General features: G+C 42.9%; 2 protein-coding genes across 2 annotated transcripts; both read left to right on the plus strand.

The window, feature by feature from the left end:
* Nucleotides 1–468: 468 nt before the first annotated feature.
* On the plus strand, nt 469–6522 carry LOC133107486 (extracellular calcium-sensing receptor-like). The gene is made up of 6 exons (XM_061216473.1): nt 469–704; nt 1017–1284; nt 3125–3949; nt 4205–4414; nt 4960–5083; nt 5624–6522. Exons 1-6 carry the CDS (start codon nt 469–471, stop codon nt 6520–6522), a joined length of 2562 nt encoding a protein of 853 aa, XP_061072457.1.
* A 2296-nt stretch (nt 6523–8818) lies between these two features.
* On the plus strand, nt 8819–13589 carry LOC133107488 (extracellular calcium-sensing receptor-like). Its single transcript, XM_061216474.1, has 6 exons — nt 8819–9054; nt 9309–9576; nt 10058–10882; nt 11153–11362; nt 11750–11873; nt 12691–13589. The coding sequence occupies exons 1-6, from the start codon at nt 8819–8821 to the stop codon at nt 13587–13589; spliced, it is 2562 nt and encodes an 853-aa protein (XP_061072458.1).
* Nucleotides 13590–17136: the final 3547 nt, after the last annotated feature.

Here is a 17136-nt window from a genome sequence, read left to right on the forward strand (position 1 = left end):
TCTGTTTAAAGATCCTCACAGGCCCCTGTCACTGTGCTGATATTTAGTAAACAGCAGCCATTTTGTCATGCGATGCCTTTCTGGATGCATACAAACATGAATTGATTTAATGAACTGGTTTGTAACCCTCAATGCACTGATACAAAAACAATGTGAAAGAAAATTCAACTTTGTTGCTGTGATGTCTAATTATACACCCAGCTGCGCATTCTCAACATCCCTGTCCTCTCTGCCCCTCCTGCACAGTGGCACTAGCCTGCACACTCATTACTAAACATCTAGAAATTGCCTCATACATACAGAGGCTCATGGGAAAAGGAGATTGCCTCTCTCCCATAGTCCCTGTTTACTGCTCAATCCAGAATTCTCCACGGCCCCTCAGGACACAGTGGCCATTACAAATATTCACTTCAGCTGCATGACAGGGACTTATAAGCTCAGAGAGAGGCTGGTCAGACCAGCTCTGATATGTCTCCACTCAGCCTCCCACAGTGGTTAGCACTGGTGCTGCCACTCCAGACCTGGGCAGCAGATTTGAGCTCGTCAACACGCTGCCAGCAATGGGTATACTCCAACAGCCTGGAAGACCCCAGCCTTTCTCAGGATGGAGATGTGATTTTGGGAGGACTCTTCCCCCTATACATGAAGCCTGTCTCCCTGGATGAAACTCTCACCAAACCCCCAAAACTACCGCAATGCCAGAGGTCAGTTCCTCATCTGTGTACGGAATAAGAAGTTCATATTCCCAATATTTTATATTCCCAGACAATTTTTTTAATTTGCTAATATGAATGTTTATCTTTTTAAATTTCATTATGAAGGAAAGCTTTGTCTCTGCATTGTTCACAGAGGACTGAGTTACTTAACTCTCAGATTAAACCCTCTAACCTGCATTCTGGTCATTTCTCTCTTCGGAATTCACTGTTATTTTCAGCTTTTATATCTGAACATGTTAAGGAAAATTCAAATAATTAGCTGTGATTCTGATGGTGGGATATTGATTTTTATGTTGTCAGACTCCATGAACGGTCAGTGCGCTGGGCACAGACCATGGTGTTTGCAGTGGAGGAGATCAACCAGAACTCCTTCCTGCTCCCAGGGGTGAAACTGGGGTACAGGATCGTGGACAGCTGTGCACAGCACCCATGGTCCCTGTCAAGTGCTCTGGCACTGGTCAGTGGGCGAAACCACACTTGCAGCAAGGTCCTGGCCCTCATTGGAGATGCTCCTTCCACACAGTGTATCATCCTATCCAGAACTCTGGGACCGTTGGGCATTCCTCTGGTCAGTCACAAACTGTTTGAGCAGTGGACATTACATAAGTGGTTTAATGTTTTGAATAGTCAATGCACTGAGGCTGTCTCCTTAACTTGACACCATGAATTCACAGTGATAAAACTGTAGTTAGTAAGAAATTTTATAAATATTTTACTAATTACATGGACTTCAGTGGAAGTATGGACAGTAGGTAAGAAATTGAAAGTATTTGAGAATGACATATAAATAAATATATTTACAGTGAGGTCCATACATTTTGGGACAAATTTATATTTTTACTGATTTCACTGATGGCTCTCTACCCTATAATTTTAGATTTTTAAGTGCATATGTTCAGCTTATATGAAAGTGGTTTTTGGTTTTTACTGTGGATACATTGCAGCACTTTTTATTCACCATCCATTCGAGGGCACCAAAATATTTGGGACAAATTATGGGTATTTCTGATTAGTGAAGTGTATTCAATGCTTTCCTAAGTAAACTTAACACACCTGTCCAAGAAACATTTGAGCAGCCACTTATCCGATTACTTTTGGGCCACTAAAATTGGGGGGACTATATATACATGTATGTCCTACACTGTTCACCCAATATGGGTGAATAAAGCTGAAAGTCTGTCATTAACTTCATAGTCATTCCTTTATTTCAAATTCAATGTGCTGGAGTACAAAGCCAAAACAACAAATCTGTCACTATTCATTTAAAGGTTTGATATGTGGTGTGTTCAGAGATGCTCTTCTGCATACCACTGTTGTAATGTGTGGTTGCTTGCATTACTGTCACCTTCCTCTCAGCTTTAACCAGTCTGGCCCTTATCCTCTGACCCCTCTCATTAACAACACGTTTCTGCCTGCAGAACTGCTGCTCGCTGGATGATTTTGGTTTTTCGCACCATTCTCTGCAAAGTCTAGAGACTGTTGTGTGTGAAAATCCCAGGAGATCAACAGCTTCTGAGATACTCAAACCACCCTGTCTGGCACCAATAATCATTCCACGGTCAAAGTCACTTAGATCACATTTCTGACTTGCTACTGCATTAGACTTGTGACCTAATAAAGTGCTCACTGAGTGTATATAATTTTTTGACCTTGATAACAAAAAAATAAGAAATAAGGCTGCATATAATAAACATATATATACATACTATATACATGCTATGTTAAAATATATAGGAAAACTAACGTTTATTTCAATACATTTACTCTCATGTTTCAATATTTTTTATGAAGTAATCTCATTATTTCACAATACCAAATTTTCTGTTCATTTAGTTCATCTTAGTCAAATGGAACTGTATAGTGTAATTTCATCACTTCCTGTTTCAGGACAAAATGAGGGAACAAACATGTAAAAACCATCAGCATGGGAAAAGCCAAAGACCTGTCAATTCAGAAGAGACAGTCTGGTAATGGGTACAAAAAAAAAGTACGTAAGGAGTTAAGCATACCACTTAGCACTGTAGGGGCAATAATAAAATAAATTAAATCATATGGAATGGTTGCAAACTTGCCAGGAAGAGGACACAAGGGAAGATGGTGAGGGATGCCATGAAGAACTAGAGATTGGTTGCGTCTTGGCTTCAGAAGTTTTAAAAAGAACCATAAAATGGCACCTCCATACCAACAAACATGGGATGGTACCATGGTACCATCATTTGCATTTCTGATATAATTACATACAAAATACAGTGTATCTTGTGATGTATTTGAAAAAATGCATGTTTCTAGTTAGATACACAAGCACACTAAATATTTAGTATAGTTTTCTAATATCTAACCTTTGAAAGGTGTCATTCATACAGTATGTGCACAGTAAAGTTTTTACAAATATATTTTGTGTACTTCAGGTGAGTTATCAGGCCAGCTGCGCTTGTCTCAGCAACAGGCGTGAGTTTCCAAACTTCTTCCGGACAATGCCCAGTGATTATTACCAGGCTCGGACCATGGCTCAGCTGACCAAGCGCTTTGGCTGGACCTGGGTGGGCGCCATTGCTGGCGACAATGATTATGGGCGTTTAGCGATCCAGGCTTTCTCTGAGGAGGTGAAGGGAGCTGGGGTGTGTCTGGCATTCTTCACAACGCTCTCACGGAAGCGATTGGAGCACGATGTGGCTCAGGCAGCATCAGTGGTGGAGCGTTCCTCTGCCCGTGTGATCCTGGTTTTTGCCTGGTACACAGATGTGGAGACACTGCTCCTGGAGCTGGTCAGGCGTAATGTAACAGGAAGGCAGTTCCTGGCCAGCGAGGCATGGAGCACCAGTAACAAGCTCCTGCAGAACCCTACCCTCTCCAACATTGCCCAGGGCATTCTGGGCGTGGCCATCCGCAGTGCTCCCATCCCAGGGCTGGAGGGACACCTTCGCAGCCTCCACCCTTCCCATGAGCCTGGGAGCACTCTGGTGAGGGAGCTGTGGGGGCTCTTGTTTGAGTGCAACCCAGATGGACAGAATTCAACAGCCTCACAGCTGCTGCCCCCTTGTGTAGGTACAGAGACACTGCAGTCAATGCAGAGCATCTTCACCGACACCTCCCAGCTGAGAATAACCTACAACATCTACCTGGCTGTATATGCTGTGGCCCATGCACTACACAGTCAGCTGTCATGCACTGGAAAGAACACCACCAACGGGAATCCACACTGTGCCACCACTGAGGATCTCCAACCAAGACAGGTGCATGCAATTCAGTATTGCAGAATTAAAATCATGAAAAATCATAAAATTTTAAAAAATTGAGGAGAGAGGTCACAGGGTGTGTAATATGATATAGAACCATTGATTTACTCAAACAGTTTTTCTGCATGGAGAAGAAAAAATGTGCTTCAAATTCATTATCCAGCATTTCTAAATCCCCATCCTCCTTTTGCTGACATTGACCAAGGAACCTCCACACTCCGTCAAGAATTTAATTGGACTTTTTTTCTCCAGCTGTTACATCACCTTAACCAGGTGCGTTTCACCACTCAGCTGGGAGAGGAGATCCACATAGAGAGTGGGGACATTAGGGCAGTGTATGACATTGTGAGCTGGCAGGACAGCCCCGATGGCTCAATGAAGTGCCTCACCATTGGGCAAATGGAGGGGTCCGATCTCCAACTGAATGACTCAGCCATTGTATGGGTTGGTGGTGCCAAGACGGTAAGGGGGACCGTCAAATGTAGTGATGCGCCTGTTGTGAACACAAGGAAACATACACTTGCTTCAAACATTGCCTCAGTTGCTTCAGTACAATATTCTGCTCTTTAATATTGTGAGAGAATGCACAGAATTTTGGCTGCAATATATTAATATATGCAGTATAATAATATTGCTATTTAATAATATTGTTGAAGCAGGAACAGCATAATACACATTTTGATTATAAATGTTGTTTGAAAAACAAAATGGCTTTTTCTGTGCTCTTTAGTTCTCTCACCAATCCTCAGTACTGTCGAACTTATGAACTACGTTTTTATTCCAATTAAACTGGACAACAGAAATTAAGTCAATATCTGAAACACTTTTCCATGGGTAGAAATGTCTAGTGATAAAATATAAGTCCACAAGCTTGGGGGTCTGTCAGTGAGTACGGAAACTGTCTCTTGGCCTCAGAGACTCATCCATCCTTTAAGCTGCATGCATAGCAGTGCTTCTGGAATGTGCTTATCCTTGTGACTTCTGTGGCATTTTGGTGATGTGCACAGGTTCCACTCTCTGTGTGTTCTGAAGAATGCCCCCCAGGAACACGCAAGGCTGTGAAGAAGGGCGAACCCATCTGCTGCTTCGACTGCCTGCCCTGTGCAGACGGGGCTATCAGCAACCAGACAGGTAATAATGAACCTCATTAGCCTCAAGTCATTTATTTTATTTTTGTTTTATTTTTATTTTTAATGTTATTTATATTTAATCAATGAAAAACATTTATCATAATACATTTTATGTCATTTTAGAGGATTAAAATAAAGTGTATTCCTCTTTGTATTTTGATTGTTTTCTATCTTTATTGAATGACTTAAAAAATGTTTTATCGATGTATGATAAAAATTGTATGAAGTAAATACAAATGGATGTTATTGAAGTGTTTTTAACTTTTTTCCCTAACTTTTTCATAGTGCAAGTTTTTAAAGTAATAAAACACAATAATAGATAATGTCAGTGTTATGAAAAGACTCATGTGAAGAAATAACTGTGATAATCTGACAAGAAAACAATTTGTTGACCCACACATGGTGTCAGTTTTCTGTACTGGCCAAAAAAGGTCCTGTGCTCACCTCCAGCATACAGTGCATGTCTATGGGGCCTGTTTTTGTAAGCAATTTTGGTGGATCTGTATGATAATTAAATGAAATTGTATTTTCTTTTCTTCAGGATCAGTGGAATGCAAGCGCTGTCCTGCAGAGTTCTGGTCCAACAGTCACAGAAATGAATGTATTCCTCGTGAGGTGGAGTTTCTGTCATTTGAGGACACAATGGGCATCACCCTGACAACCATAGCCTTGTCCGGCAGTGGCATAACAGTAGCAGTGGCCGTGGTCTTTCTGTACCACAGACACACCCCACTAGTAAAAGCCAATAACTCAGAGCTGAGCTTCCTGCTGCTGCTGTCCCTCACTCTCTGCTTCCTGTGTGCGCTGGTGTTTGTAGGCCGACCTTCAGAGTGGTCCTGCCTGGCCCAGCACCTGTTTTTTGGGATCAGCTTTGTACTCTGCCTCTCCTGCATCCTGGTCAAAACCATTGTGGTTCTGGTTGCATTTCAGTCTGCCAGGCCTGGTGTCAACATGATGAAGTGGTTTGGGCAGGCTCAGCAGCGGGGCAGTGTGGTCCTCTTCACCTGTGTCCAGGTGTTCATCTGCATCCTATGGCTCTGCCTCAGTCCCCCTCGCCCACACCGCAATACAGGGTTCCAGGGCTCAAAGCTCATTCTGGAGTGTGCAGTCGGGTCAGCACTAGGGTTTGGCAGCGTCTTGGGCTACATTGGCCTGCTGGCAGCCATCTGCTTCCTGCTGGCCTTTTTAGCCAGGAAGCTCCCAGACAACTTCAATGAGGCCAAGTTCATCTCCTTCAGCATGCTCATCTTCTGTGCCGTTTGGATTGCCTTCGTCCCTGCCTACGTCAGCTCTCCAGGGAAATATACAGTCGCAGTGGAGATATTTGCCATCCTGGCCTCCAGTTTTGGGCTTCTGCTCTGCATTTTTGCCCCCAAGTGTTACATCATCCTACTGAGGCCAGAGAGCAACACCAAGAAGTTTCTAATGGGGAAAACATAAGTACACTAATATTGGAACAAGTTCTACATTCTTTTACATTTAATAGAATATTTCTCCATCTGTGTAACCTTTTATTGGAAAGTGATCACACAAATTATATTCATTTTCACAATCCACATACTTTAGCCAACTGAATTATTCTTTCCTGAGGATCATGCCAGCACACTGGACGAAAATTAATTAATGACGATTGGGGCACTAAAAAAAATATTCTTGATTCTTTTTCAGTTTTTTTGGAATGATGTTATACAATTTTCATACAGCACCCAGTTATACTAATATTCATAATTAAATATCTTGATAATCTGCTTAAGGTTAATACAAGAAGAGAAACCAGAATAATTGAATTGTTTTAATAAACAAAGAATATCATTGGTTAATAATGTATTCTTTTCCTAGATTTCATGAGGCTTAATAAAAACCCTTCTGGCTACAATGTGTGTGTGATCTTGGAAATACTGTATGTACTACTTTCTCTCACATGAAAAACAAAAACTGCACCTACCTGTGCATGCATGAGGGGCCGGTGCTGCCGCCTGGTGGACAGCACCCTACTTTTCCTTTCTGGCATCACATTCCCCCTAGCTTCGAGCTCCAGGAGGAAGTGATAATAAGGGGCCAGGAACAGGGCATATGGTGGTGACAGGGCCGGGCAGCAGGGCGGAGGGCTCTGGTGCTTCTCCTGGGCGGGGCGGCAGACTCTGGTGGGAGGGCATGCTGCTGTAGGCTGCGGCGGCTCCTCATCCAGGGGGCCCACTGCGGCAGGCTGCAGAGGACCATCATCTGGAGGGCCTCCTCCAGTGGCTGGTGGCCAGGGCTCTCTGGGCAGGGCAGACGGCCTCTGGCTGGGCCTTGTCGTGGAACGTTATCAAAAATATGAATTAATTCGTACCACTCAGTGTTTTGTCAGGTCAAACTCGAGTTCCTAATTTGATCAAATAGGAGACACTCGTCAAACACCCAGCAGAGTGTCGAGGGAGTGTCTCCCCCAGCAACAAACCAAGGCAATGCTTATGCTCTCTCAACCCTTTTCATGACTTTCCATCATGCACCAGTTGTGTGTTCAATTGTCCACGGGTCACATAAAGGTGAAATTAATTTTTGCATTAAACTTCCCTTATATTATTAGAAGCAGGGCTAAGCACAGTGATATTACGGAAACACGTATATAAAAGACCACGCCCTCTGTAAAATTAATTGGCTGGTAGTCTTTGTTTTTTGAGATACAGACTTTTCTGCTGAAGCAAGAGGGTGCACTGAATGCTGCAATTGGAGAGGAGTGCAGAGTGTGCAAGTTCCCATCCTCCTAGCCTGGTGCAAGCACATAATATACTATTATTGATATATTACAGGGCAGTGGTATCATTTCTAAACCACCCTATACCCCCCTCCCCCCACCCCCAAGCACGACTATGCAGTTTTCTGTGTTGAATGCATTCAGAATAAACTGTTCTGTCTCAAAAGGGAACAGAGAGCATTTTCCTGACATGTTTACCTCAGCACTGTACATCTGGTCCTCAGGTGACATACTACCCCTCCCAACCAACAGTCTCCTTATTAACACTCCATTTCCCCTGAAAATGGGGTCTAATTGCTTGGAAAATGTGCAGCACTCAGAGAGACAGCACACACCTGAGGCCTATTGGCCCAATTGCCGCAATAGTTTTTATGAAATAATGTTTATGAATTATGCCCCACGGGTCTAATTCAGGGATGGGGAAACGAGTCCACTGCCCCAGTCCCTGTCCCTGCATAGCTTGTTTGTTTTTGATGATCCTCACAGGCCCCTGTCACTGTGCTGATATTTTGAGGTAGTAAACAACAGCCATTTTCTCATGCGATGCCTTTCTGGCTGAATGCATACAAACATGATTTCATCTCATTAACTGATTAGCAACCCTCAGTGCACTGAACTGATAGAAACGCTTTGTCATCGTCATATGAAAGATAATAATATATGTTTAATAAAACAAGACAAAAGCAAATGCAAAAGGATTCTTAAAATGATTAAATTCAGCTTTGTTACTGTTATGTCTAGATTTACACCCACCCCCACCCTCACTCTCACCCTGTGCAATGTCACTGACCTGCACCCTCATGACCAAACTTCATACATACATACAGAGGCTCATGGGAAGGGAAAATTGCCTCTCTCCCATGGTCCCTGTTTACTGCTCAATCCATAATTCTTCACGGCCCCTCAGGACACAGTGGCCATTACAAATATTCACTTCAGCTGCATGGCAGGGACTTAGAAGCCGGGGCTCAGAGAGAGGCTGGTCAGCCCAGCTCTGATATGTCCCCGCTCAGCTTCTCGCAGTGGTTAGCACTGGTGCTGCCACTCCAGACCTGGGCAGCAGATTGGAGCTCGTCAACACGCTGCCAGCAATGGATATACTCCAACAGCCTGGAAGACCCCAGCCTTTCTCAGGATGGAGATGTGATTTTGGGAGGACTCTTCCCCCTGTATATCAAGCCTGTCTCTCTGGACATGACCCTCACCGAACCCCCAAATGTAGAGCAATGCCAGAGGTCAGTTCCTGATTTCTCCATGGAATAACAAGTTAATATGTGCAATATTTTACAAGGCTTTTTTTTTGTTTCCTGAATTTGTTTGCTCATATGAATTTGTATAATTTTTAGAAGAAACCCTCTAAACTGCATTCTGGCCATTTCTCTCTACAGATTATTTCCTTTTCCTAAGGAATTCACTGTTCTTTTCAACGTTTTATCTGAACTAAACTGAGAGCTATGCTTCTGATGCTTTGATTTTTTTACCTTGTCAGACTGCAGGCACGGTCAGTGCGCTGGGCACAGGCCATGGTGTTTGCAGTGGAGGAGATCAACCAGAACCCCTTCCTGCTCCCGGGGGTCAAACTGGGGTACAGGATAATGGACAGTTGCGGGCAGCACCCCTGGTCCCTGCGGGGGGCACTAGCTCTGGTCAGTGGGAGAAACCACACTTGCAGCAAGGTCCTGGCCCTCATTGGAGATGCTCCTTCCACACAGTGTATCATCCTATCCAGAACTCTGGGACCGTTGGGCATTCCTCTGGTCAGTCACAAGCTGTTATTGCACCACTGATCTATGGTGTTGAATACTAAGGAACACTATGGTTGTGTGCTTAAATGTGAAACCATTACCTGACACTGACAGTGGTAAAATAAGGTACCTGCAGTTTAATTAAGGATCTTTCATACCTTGAATAAAAGTATTGTATGAATATTTAATATACATATATTGTGTGATATGCATGAGCATGATTGTTATATATTTTCTATATAGCTGTGTTATATGTGTAAAATTTCATTTTAAAAGAAAAGAAAAATATAGTGTATCCTGTGAGGAAGCTTATCGATGCATTTCTATCCAGATACACAAAAATGCAGACACTATTTAATATATGGAACCTGCCAGTATTGAATGCATACTGGTAATGACATATCACAACATTTTTAATATATATGTTTTTGTGTGCAATACATATGTACTGTAAATAGGAAATATTTCTGTTTTGATATTTTCTGCACTTCAGGTCAGTTATCGGGCCAGCTGTGCTTGTTTCAGCAACAGGCGTAAGTTTCCAAACTTCTTCCGGACAATCCCCAGTGATTATTACCAGGCTCGGACTATGGCACAGTTGGCTAAGCGATTTGGCTGGACCTGGGTGGGCGCCATTGTCTCCAACAATGATTATGGGCTTTTGGCGATCCAAACTTTCTCTGAGGAAGTGAAAGGAGCTGGAGTGTGCCTGGCATTCATTACGACACTGTCACGGAAGCGATTGGAGCACGATGTGGCTCAGGCAGCAGCAGTAGTGGAGCGTTCCACTGCCCGTGTAATCCTGGTTTTTGCCTGGTACACAGATGTGGAGACACTGCTCCTGGAGCTGGTCAGGCGTAATGTAACAGGCAGGCAGTTCCTGGCCAGTGAGGCATGGAGCACCAGCGACAGGATCCTGCAGAACCCTGCCCTCTCCAACATTTCCCTGGGCATTCTGGGAGTGGCCATCCGCAGTGCTCCCATCCCAGGGCTGGAGGCCTACCTGCGCAGCCTGCACCCTTCCCATGAGCCTGGGAGTGCTCTGATGACGGAGCTGTGGGGGCTCTTGTTTGAGTGCAACCCAGATGGGCAGAATTCATCTGCCTCACAGCTGCTGCCCCCTTGTGTAGGTACAGAGACACTGCAGTCAATGCAGAGTATATTCACAGACATCTCCCAGCTGAGAACAACCTACAACATCTACCTGGCTGTATATGCTGTGGCCCATGCACTACACAGTCAGCTGTCCTGCACTGGAAAGAACACCACCAACGGGAGTCCACACTGTGCCACAACTGAGGATCTCCAACCAAGACAGGTGCATGCAATTCTTCAAGTTGCTAAATTATAAATCTTGAAAAGAAGGTGGCATCACCTGGCAGTGCATTAATATAACTAATATATCTCAAGCACTAAATGTACTGAAACAGTTTCCCTCCTTGGTAAATTCTGATTCATTTAAAGCACATGAGCAGTAAAGCCAGTCTAGCATTTTTTTAACTCATCTTCAATTTGCTGAAACTGGCGAAGAAACCTCCACACACCATATCTGTCAATAATTTATTTTGACTTTGTTATTTTTCCCCAGCTGATTCATCACCTTAACCAGGTGCGTTTCACCACTCAGCTGGGAGACGAGATCCACATAGAGAGGGGGGACATTAGGGCAGTGTATGACATTGTGAGCTGGCATGGCAGCCCTGATGGCTCACTGAAGTATGTGACCATTGGGCGAATGGAAGAGTCCGAGCTCCACATGAATGACTCAGCCATAGTGTGGGTCGGTGGTACAAAGACGGTAAGGGAGACTGTCAAATTTATAGATGCTGCTCTTGTGACCCCTGGGAAACATACATTGGCTCAGTTGCTTCAGTAGTAATATGCTGCTCTGTAATATTGTTTGAAAATGCTTGCTTAAATTGCATTATTGCATTAAGTTGACTGCACTGTAAACAGCCTGTTCAGATCATTTAATCAGATGCCCCCCGCTCTCAAAATGGTAGCACTGAGGCTTGAAATAAAATGAAATGAAAAAAAATGAAATAGCACAATCACAGCAGGAGATGCACAGGCAGTCAGTCAGACTGCGTGACATTCACAGCCAAAAGTAAAGATACAGAACCGTGTTTGCTGTATGTACATTTACCTCCATGTGACTTCTGTGGTATTTTGGTGATGTGCACAGGTTCCACTCTCTGTGTGTTCTGAAGAATGCCCCCCAGGAACACGCAAGGCTGTGAGGAAGGGCGAACCCATCTGCTGCTTCGACTGCCTGCCCTGTGCAGACGGGGCCATCAGCAACGAGACAGGTAATAAGGAACCTCATTGGATTTAGATGTATTTGTTTGTATTCTTTTATTATTTTTAAGTCATTTCAGAAGACTAAAATAAAATTAATGTATTTTTTATTTTTAAGGTTATTTATCTTTTCTTAACCCCTTAATTATCACACCTCTCGCTTAAGAATGACATACCCAAAATAAAATGGTTACTCTTCTTGAACCCTTTTGACTACAGGCATAGCCTTGGTCTCTTCTGAAAGGTAACCCTTTGGCATTTGTTTTCCAAGAGTCAGAATTACTCCAAATATTACTAAAACAAAGTTAAGGAAGCTCAAACACAGAGAAAGTGGAAGCTTTTTTTCTCACTGAAAAGATTTTTCGTATTTGACTGGATACAGATTATTGTAGCTGTGGCTGGTGCATTTAGAAACACAATGGTCACAACACTGGACAAATCCCCTTTCAAATTTGAGTACAATATCACCAAAAATGAGCATTCTGCATCATCTTGTTAATGCAAATATTTAATCACCAAATTATATGACAGCAACTAAATGCATAAAATTCCGCAGACATGGTCAGCTGTTTTTCAGACCAAATGCCAGAATGGGGAAGAAATTATCAAAGTGACTTTGACTGTGGAATGATTGTTGGTGCCAGACAGGGTGGTTTGAAAATCTTAGAAAGTGGATCTCCTGGAATTTTCACACACAACAGTCAGCAGCAGAAAACAAATAAGTCAGAAAAATAATACCTAACTGCTCACTGAGTGTATATCATTTTTGGTGGATCTGTATGATAATTAAATGAAATTTGACATGTATATTTATCATATTTTCTTCAGGATCAGTGGAATGCAAGCGCTGTCCTGCAGAGTTCTGGTCCAACAGTCACAGAAATGAATGTATTCCTCGTGAGGTGGAGTTTCTGTCATTTGAGGACACAATGGGCATCACCCTGACAACCATAGCTTTGTTTGGCAGTGGCATAACAGTGGCAGTGGGTGTGGTCTTCCTGTACCACAGACACACCCCACTTGTAAAGGCCAATAACTCAGAGCTGAGCTTCCTGCTGCTGCTGTCCCTCACTCTCTGCTTCCTGTGTGCACTGGTGTTTGTGGGCCGGCCCTCAGAGTGGTCCTGCCTGGCCCAGCACCTGTTTTTTGGGATCAGCTTTGTACTCTGCCTCTCCTGCATCCTGGTCAAAACCATTGTGGTTCTGGTTGCATTTCAGTCTGCCAGGCCTGGTGTCAACATGATGAAATGGTTTGGGCAGGCTCAGCAGCGGGGCAGTGTGGTCCTCTTCACCTGTGTCCAGGTGTTCATCTGCATCCTATGGCTCTGCCTCAGTCCCCCTCGCCCACACCGCAATACAGGGTTCCAGGGCTCAAAGCTCATTCTGGAGTGTGCAGTCGGGTCAGCACTAGGCTTTGGCAGCGTCTTGGGCTACATTGGCCTGCTGGCAGCCATCTGCCTCCTGCTGGCCTTTTTAGCCAGGAAACTCCCAGACAACTTCAATGAGGCCAAGTTCATCACCTTCAGCATGCTCATCTTCTGTGCTGTCTGGATTGCCTTCGTCCCTGCCTATGTCAGCTCCCCGGGGAAATACACAGTTGCTGTGGAGATATTTGCCATCCTGGCCTCCAGCTTCGGGCTTCTGCTCTGCATTTTTGCCCCAAAGTGTTACATCATCCTCCTGAGGCCAGAGAACAACACCAAAAAATTCCTAATGGGGAAAGCATAAGTAGACTAATATAAGAAAAATAAGTCCTACAAATATGTAATAGGAACAAGCACACAGCCACTACAGTAAAGTCCATCAGACTGTGACCAACAGCAAATCTCCCATCTCCTGAGAAGTGTGCATTAAACCCCTCAAGGAATTATACCAACAATGTTCAAAGCTTCAATAATTTTAGCTGGGGCTGTATTTTCTTCTCCTTGGGGGACTGGGTGGTGACACTGTGAAAGCATTTAGCTAAAAAAATAAACAGAATTTAGCTTTTAATGTGTAGTAAGTACAAAAAGTAAATTTTTAATCACCAAATCATGTGGCAGCAACTAAATGTTCAGCTGTTTTTCAGACCAAATGTCAGAATGGGGAAGAAATGTGACCTAAGTGACTTTGATTGTGGACAGATTGTTGGTCCCATACAGGGTGGTTTGAGTATCTAAGAAACTGCTGATCTCCTGGGATTTTCACACAGAACAGTCTCTAGATTTTTCAGAGAATGGTGCGAAAAACATGAAGTACTCACTGAGTGTATCATTTTTAAGTAGTTCCCAGTTTTTAATTAAAAACTTGGAAATGTGTTTCAGGTAAATAAAGGAAGACAGGAAAAAAGCTCCAACAGCATTTTAAACAAATATAAATAAGCAATGCATATGATTAGGTAAATGCATGACTGTCTTCATGGATATTTTGAGCCTCAATAAAAACCTCAGTGCAAAAATTGTGTGATATGTGGAAATTTTTTTTACTTTCTCTCAAAGCGTGCATGTGTGTATGTATGTTCATATGTCATTTCTGTATGTTTGTGCATGCACATACGTGCATGAGTATATTTGTGTATGTGTTTGTTGCTGTATGCCTATCTACAGTCAGGTCCATAAATATGGGGACATCAACACAATTCTCATCTTTTTGGCTCTATACACCACCACAATGGATTTGAAATGAGACAAACAAGATATGCCTTAACTGCAGACTTTCAGCTTTAATTCGAGGGTATTTACATCCAAATCAGGTGAACGGTGTAGGAATTACCACAGTTTCTATTTGTGTCTCCCACTTTTTAAGGGACCAAAAGTAATGGGACAATTGACTGCTCAGCTGTTCCATGGCCAGGTGTGTGTTATTCCCTCATTATCTCATTTACAAGGAGCAGATAAAAGGTCTAGAGTTCATTGTGCTATTTGCATTTAGAATCTGTTACTGTCAACTCTCAATATGAGATCCAAAGAGCTGTCACTATCAGTGAAGCAAGCCATCAATAGGCTGAAAAATCAAAACAAACCCATCAGAGAGAAAGCAAAAACATTAGGTGTGGCCAAATCAACTGTTCTAAAAAACATTCCTAAACAGAAAGAACGCACCGGTGAGCTCAGCAACACCAAAAGACCCACTGTGGTGGATGACAGAAGAATTCTTTCCCTGGTGAAGAAAAACCCCTTCACAACAGTTGGCCAGATCAAGAACACTCTCCAGGAGGTAGGTGTATGTGTGTCAAAGTCAACAATCAAGAGAAGACTTCACCAGAGTGAATACCGAGGGTTCACCACAAGATGTAAACCATTGGTGAGCCTCAAAAACAGGAAGACCAGATTAGAGTTTGTCAAACAACATCTAAAAAAGCCTTTACAGATCAACTTGTACCAGAATGATGGGAAGAGAAGAGTATGGAGAAGGAAAGGAACTGCTCATGATCCAAAACATACCACCTCATCAGTGAAGCATGGTGGTGGTAGTGTCATGGCGTGGGCATGTATGGCTGCCAATGGAACTGGTTTCCTTGTATTTATTGATGATGTGACTGCTGACAAAAGCAGCAGGATGAATTCTGAAGTGTTTCTGGCAATATTATCTGCTCATATTCAGCCAAATGCTTCAGAACTCATTGGACGGTGCTTCACAGTGCAGATGGACAATGACCTGAAGCATACTGCGAAAGCAACCAAAGAGTTTTTTAAGGCAAAGAAGTGGAATGTTATGCAATGGCCAAGTCAATCACCTGACCTGAATCCAATTGAACATGCACTTGCTGAAGACAAAACTGAAGGGAAAATGCCCCAAGAACAAGAAGGAACTGAAGACAGTTGCAGTAGAGGCCTGGCAGAACATCACCAGGGATGAAACACCAGACTTCAGGCTGTAATTGACTGCAAAGGATTTGCAACCAAGTATTAAAAAGTGAAAGTTTGATTTATGATTGTTAGTTTGTCCCATTACTTTTGGTCCCTTAAAAAGTGGGAGGCACATATACAAACTGTTGTAATTCCTACACCGTTCACCTGATTTGGATGCAAATAACCTCAAATTAAAGCTGAAAGTCTGCAGTTAAAGCACATCATGTTTCATTTCAAATCCATTGTGGTGGTGTATAGAGCCAAAAAGATGAGAATTGTGTCGATGTCCCAATATTTATGGACCTGACTGTATGTGGTCGTGAATCACTTGAAAAGTGTGTGTATTACCAGAGGGAAAGAGATGCTTTGGCAGTGAGGAGGATTTTTTTTGTTGGTTGAGAATATGTGTATGTGCAGGTAAACTGAAATAGAAATAGCTGTTTCTGCTTTGTGGAGGGCGCCCCTGGGGCCCCATGATAGTCCGTGCAAAGTTTCATACCCACTGCCCAGGATCCTCCACTGCTCCATACTAGTAGCACACCCAATAGTATACTTTGGAAAAAATTACTCATCACCCGCAAAAACGGTGATACCAGGTTATTAAAAAGACTCTCCACTAGTGAGAACAACAGTTTGGATGCTTATCAGCATCTTATTTGCAAAGCAGGGCAATACATCTCCAGCCTCCCCCTCACCACACCACAACCCTGACCTCGCCACAGACTCAGACAATAAAAGGCATATTCTAACAATCCTTGATACCATTTCTCTACGTCAAAAAATCATGTTCCAATATAAAAACAAAATAAAATAGCATAAATAAACTTTTTTTTTTCTTAGCTCAATTTTATTGCGCGTCCAGTCTACTTATTTCTGGTTTCATGGAATCATAACTTTGTTTTGCAAATTATTCAATACAGACATATTTATGGAAGGAAATATCCCTCCTGGTTATGACGCTACAACTGCTTTCTCACAAATGTTGAATTTCATTTCATAATCTGTTCAGCCATTTTCGAGAAAATGATCAATTTGCAGGACTATACCGAAGCAATTGTCGTCTTGCACTACTTATTATTGTTGCGTAAATGCATTGCTAGGTCATTTCTGTACCAAACTAATGTAAAACATGGTAAGCTTCTTGTACAAGGGTTCCTACCCTTTCCAACAAGGTATAATGTGTCATATTCAGATGACACAGTTTTGGCTATTAGGATAGAATGTCGCTGTATTCGCATAGCTGACATCTCATTAACAACGCGTTTCTGTCAGCAGAACTGCTGCTCACTGGATGTTTTTTCCCCTGCACCATTATCTGCAACTCTAGAGACTGTTGTGCGTGAAAATCCCAGGAGTTCAACAGTTTTCTGAAAATACTCAAACCACCCTGTCTGACACCAACAATCATTCCTTGGTAAAAGTCACTTAGGTCGCATTTCTTCCCC

Source organism: Conger conger, chromosome 13, assembly GCF_963514075.1.
Source record: "Conger conger chromosome 13, fConCon1.1, whole genome shotgun sequence".
Taxonomy (NCBI): domain Eukaryota; kingdom Metazoa; phylum Chordata; class Actinopteri; order Anguilliformes; family Congridae; genus Conger; species Conger conger.

Coding starts and splice junctions, on each gene's coding strand:
- LOC133107486 (XM_061216473.1), top strand. CDS start 469: ATGTCTCCACTCAGCCTCCCACAGTGGTTAGCACTGGTGCTGCCACTC. Junction 3,950..4,204: donor AGGATCTCCAACCAAGACAG/GTGCATGCAATT, acceptor TTTTTTCTCCAG/CTGTTACATCACCTTAACCA. Junction 5,084..5,623: donor GGCTATCAGCAACCAGACAG/GTAATAATGAAC, acceptor TCTTTTCTTCAG/GATCAGTGGAATGCAAGCGC.
- LOC133107488 (XM_061216474.1), top strand. CDS start 8,819: ATGTCCCCGCTCAGCTTCTCGCAGTGGTTAGCACTGGTGCTGCCACTC. Junction 9,055..9,308: donor AATGTAGAGCAATGCCAGAG/GTCAGTTCCTGA, acceptor TTACCTTGTCAG/ACTGCAGGCACGGTCAGTGC. Junction 10,883..11,152: donor AGGATCTCCAACCAAGACAG/GTGCATGCAATT, acceptor ATTTTTCCCCAG/CTGATTCATCACCTTAACCA.